This window comes from Amphiura filiformis, chromosome 11 (genome assembly GCF_039555335.1).
Source record: "Amphiura filiformis chromosome 11, Afil_fr2py, whole genome shotgun sequence".
Classification (NCBI taxonomy): domain Eukaryota; kingdom Metazoa; phylum Echinodermata; class Ophiuroidea; order Amphilepidida; family Amphiuridae; genus Amphiura; species Amphiura filiformis.
The window spans coordinates 40,511,245-40,516,564 of NC_092638.1; the positions used below are offsets into that span (position 1 = coordinate 40,511,245).

At 37.1% G+C, this 5,320-nt stretch overlaps 1 protein-coding gene across 1 annotated transcript; it reads right to left on the reverse strand.

Annotated features, from left to right (window-relative positions):
- On the reverse strand, positions 1-1,080 carry LOC140163680 (uncharacterized). Its single transcript, XM_072186995.1, has one exon. It carries the CDS (start codon positions 1,078-1,080, stop codon positions 1-3), a length of 1,080 nt encoding a protein of 359 aa, XP_072043096.1.
- Positions 1,081-5,320: the final 4,240 nt, after the last annotated feature.

Sequence of the window (5,320 nt, forward strand, 5' to 3'; positions counted from 1 at the left end):
TCAAGTTCGATATAGGACGATAGTTTTGAGATCGTTACGGTCTGCATTGGGTTTCTTGATGAGTGGAATCACACATGCTTTCTTAAATGAAGCAGGAAACTGACCCTGGGCGAGCGAAGCGTTCACGAGTCTTGTAATAGCGGGAAGCAACACCTCGAGTAATTCTTGCTTTAAAAGCCACGTGGGGATGGGATCCAAATTGCAAGTCTTAGTCGGAGATTCGGATATCACTTTACGAACTTCTTCCTCTGTGACAGGCTGGAATGTCACGTACTGTGTATGACATGACTCAGACACTTGAGCATAGACAGGGTTGTTTGGCGATTGGTTAAGCTGATTCTCGATGTTTGTGACTTTCGACGTGAAATAGTCAGCAAATTTGTCAGCGAGATCTTTGCCATTATCATGTTCAGGAAGAGTTGGCTCTGATTTGCCATTAGTGATGGTGTCAACGACTTTAAAAAGCTGCTGTTGGTTACGTCCACTGATCTGCTCTCTGTGATAATTACGTTTGGCAGCCAGCAGGAGACGATAGTAAGTGTTACATTCATCGCGGTAAATCTTTCTGTGCACCTCAAGACCAGATTTGATCCATGCTCTCTCACATTGGCGACGTTTACGTTTGGCCTCACGCAGCTCGTCGTTGAACCAGGGAGCATTTGGGCGATTGGTAACGCATCTTGTGACCTCTGGCGCGTGTTTATCAAGGATCTCACGAAGAGTGGTATCATACTGAAGCGCTAAAGCACTGACACTCGGTTCCGGCGATGTACAAAGCGCAGAGGCACAGATGTCTTGTCTCATTTGCTCAAAGTCAATGTTCTTAAAATCACGCACTTTGAAACAGTGTTTAGAGATTGCAGGACGAGAAACATCAGCAATGCACGTGACTGCGTAGTGATCAGAAGGAAGGTGGTTATGAACTCTGACACTAGAAACGAGATTGTCTGACTTTGATGAAACAACTAAATCTAAGGTATGACCTTTACGATGCGTTGGTTGATCAACGTGCTGTTGAAGGTCAGAAGATTCAAGGAGATCGCGGAAAATTGAGGCATCACGATCAGACATGTCCTCCATGTGGAAGTTAAAATCCCCAAGAAAAACAACCGGTTGTGCATCAGCCAAAGTAATCTCAAGAAGTGTTGAGAACTCCGAAATAAAAGTTGCAGTTGTTTCTTTGTTGCACGATTTGGGTGGCCGATAAATGGTAACGATCCTGACTGAAGACGATCCGCATGAAATTGCGAGGTCCAACTGTTCAAAGGAAGCAAACGATGGTGAAGCATGTTGGATGGCTTTAAATCCTTGCGTAGCAGAACAGATACTCCACCACCTCTTTTCCCAATCCGTGGCGTGTGGATAAACTCATAGTCAGGTAAAGTGTTCTTAAGGTCGGCAATTTTAAAACTATCGCGTTCGTCACCTGTAAGCCATGTTTCAGTGATCATCAGCACATCAAGATCATTACCAATGACAAAATCGGTAATCACGGCGGTTTTCTTGCTGATGGATTGTGCATTCCAAGTGCCAACTTTACATTGGGAACTGTTATTCTTAGACGCATATTTAGTTTTCACCAAATTAGGCTTTGGCAGCTTTTCATTTGACTTGACTGCAGCATCAGAGTTCACAGTTAACGGACGATTAGTCACAAGCACATTGATTTTACGCTGCTTGTTTTTCCCACCGCGACATCCACGGGTGGTTTTCTTAGCGATTTTCAAGTCGCAAAGGGTACTCCAAATTGAACGATCAAGTTTTGGATGAGAGTTTATCACACCTTTGCGAATGTTCAGAAGTGAATCGCGTTCTATGCTGATACGACACATGACGAAAAACGATAAAAAGGCAGCTATTAAACAAGTACTATAGTATATATGCAGGTAAACGAATTCAACATGGATGAGGCTTACGGTATCACTGTAGACACGATGAAGAAAATACGGAGTCCATTTACTAGCTGAAAACAGTCAGAAACTAATTTCCAAATACAGTTAAAATATTCCTTTGTGCCAGAATACAACATATGGTCGAATCCAACGAAAAGTGTACACGGCATGTTCAGGGCCATAACTTAAAAGTATTAATCAATTGGCATTCGTTTTTATATTGTGTTTATTCGCCTTGATCATACGCTTCGCGCCATATATAATAAGACCCCCTTCTGTGAAAAATTTAGACACAGAGACCCCAAAACATGCTATTTTTACCCATTGTTTCAAAATATTTCTTAAGGTATTTTTAAAAACATCTAAATCAGTTATGAAAAGAAGTCATTGGATTGAATCTAAATTGATTTCCTGAAAGGTGTGTATTCAAAGATTGCCTGTTCAATTTTTCACATATTTGTACATAATTATGATTTTTTGTGATAATTTTTTGAGTGGTATTTTTTACATTACCTACGAATACAATTTTTCATAGCACTAGATATATCTTTAAAAATGGAAATCACTAATAAATGCGCAATTGATACAAGCTTTGATATGTCCAATACTGAAATGCATTGCATTCGGACATCTTTATTATTGTGTTTAGCTGCCAGAAATTCTAAATGGCACAAAGGTAGGTTTGGTAAAAATATGCATTACCTCCGAATACATGTTAAAAGCTGTGTCATTTCCACAAAGTGAGAGAATAGTAAACAATAGTTAAGCAATAGGTGCAGGGTAATACACTCTTTATTTCTACCAAGTTTCAATAGCCTGTGTTAAAATATTTCTGAGATGTCAACAATAAAAGCAAGTATTCGTAGGTAAATTTCGGTAACCGAATGCTACCTACGAATACAATTTGACATCATGACAGTATTGTGAAACACCGCCATTCATGCCAATGCCCATATTGGTACATAACGAAGGCCTGTATGTTTGCTATCAAATCATATGTCAATGAAAGTTGCAAATTCACATACATGCCCATCATGCAAAATTGAATACGGCTTAATTGTTGAAAAATATGTACTGAAATAGACGACGGTCTGCTCATTTGAAAGAAAAATCAGATTCAAAGAAGATTAGAAGGGGATAAATACTTGGATTTGTCAACTGTCATGTGTGCTTCATTTTAAATGTTTACCGACCTTCTGGTTTCTAAGTAATTTGTGTCCAAATTCATTTATTCGAAGGTAACTTTTGACGTTTTCGCTAAGGTTACCTACGAATACCATGGAAAAACTACTGTTCTCATCGTCTCATGATCTAGACAACACAGTGATGGACCCTGGTATAAAGCTAATTGTAGTTGCCCTCAAACGAAAGGCCACAAGACGTAACTGACTCCAAGATGGACTTCACAAGTCGGCAATAACGGTTTTAAGCGATTTGTGTGCAATTAATCAAATTAAAGTCACTTTAGTGCCTTTGTTTCTTACTTCAATCCTCTTTCAACCGCTGTGAACCGACATTATTAATACATGATAGGGTCTTAAGTATCAATAAATGCACATAAAGAAAATAATGCATTCAAAGTGCTTTATAAAATGAAGTTTTGATTGCGATATCCACCAAAAGTCTAATTCTTACCTACAAATACTGAAATGTTACTTACGAATACAGCATAATACATGACATGTATAATGAAGTGTCCCTACCAATGGAAATTAATTGTCAAAAACTTAAAGCGGTACCCCAGGACACTATTATTACCCATATACTGATTCATTCAACAATTATTTATTATGTAAAATTGCTGATTAACTACTTGTATATCAAAATGAAGTGGTCAAAATCTTGCTAAAAGCATCAAACAATTTTGATCCAAGGTAATAGCATTTATTCATTTGGACGTACCATCTGAAAGAGATCTAAAAACTACCATTTTATTAATTCATTACCATAATAGCAACATTTAAACCTCTAAACTCAATATAGATATTGTTAAATCGCTCATGTTACCTACGAATACCCGGGTTTCTTCCCCTTTTCATTGTATAAAGCGTTAGGTGTATGCGTATAATTCCTAATATTCTTGAAAACATATATCCTACTCGTTCTTATACAATGTGTGAATTGATTCATACTCCTTTGATAAATGAAACACAGAAACTGACCTAAACTTCATTTTCAAAAATAAACTAGTATAAATTGACTAAGATCATATTGATCGCGTTATAAAAATAAAAACAAATATTTTCTGGTTGAGCTAGCATTTTCCTGACACCCTGTGGTCTACATTACACGAAAAAAAGCGTTAATGGGAATATTCCATTTGTTTTAGGTTGATTAGTATTGCGATAGTGAAAGCATCCTAGTGGTATTCGTAGGTAACATTGGGTTTTGATATCACATTTACTATCACACGTCCTGGATTTATTTTTCAAGATTAGTAATGGCACTTTTGGTTCCTATAAGGCCAATATGTCATCAATCAATGGGCAAAAGGAAAAAATTGTGGAGACATTTTTATTTCGGACTTTTATTTTTGGCCCGTGGACACTTTTGGTTGGATTCGACCATATATATGTAAAAAAAGTACATAGGTTCATCCGTAACATGCAAAATCACAACAAATTTCAGAACATGATCTGAAAGACGTGCAGCCAAGTCGAGGGCGCTATCTTTAGCATATATCATATGATTGAAAAAAATCATACCTATAACATACACTAAAACACCAAAGTGCGAATATTTCCAAACATCTAAATTAGCTAAAAATTTAGGACATGTTACAAAACTATATTTTCTAGAATTTTAGAAGAGTACTTTTAAAATTGGCCGGTTATTTTTCACACGGCGACGTTAACTAGGCAATTACCCATACTTCTAACATACGCTATTTGTAGAGGTTACGCGTCAATGGTAAGAGCACTGTGTATTGTGTATAGGAAAACGGACAGTAACTGCAGTATGTCTAGCGCGATTTTAGTTAGTTCTCATAATATGTTTTTAATGACAGAAACAAGGACTTATGTAGGCCTAACTAAAAATCATAGGACATAACTATTTTGGGGAAAAATGAGAGACAACATTTTTTGGCCTAAAATACTATCTGATTCATAATATTTTGTGCATAAAACTCCCAGTACGTCTTTGTCGATGCACAGGTCGTCAATGCGCACGTTGGACTGCAAAGAATGCTTTGTGATGTGCACGTAGTTTCGGTTCTTTTTGCAACGACTTTTATCAATCATATGATAATTATGATTGATTGATTGATTTATTGGATAATTGATTGCTTGATATAAATTTCTTTATTTTTATTTCCTTAATCAGATTGGATCTTCAAACTGGGACCAATCGTCAACGATCAATATGAATACTCAATCGTCAGTGACAATGATGCACTGGGTCTGTATGTACTCGTTCGTGATGTACCA

What these genes read in the sequence shown, in the direction of transcription:
- LOC140163680 (XM_072186995.1), bottom strand. Translation starts at nt 1,080, where the DNA reads ATGGAGGACATGTCTGATCGTGATGCCTCAATTTTCCGCGATCTCCTT.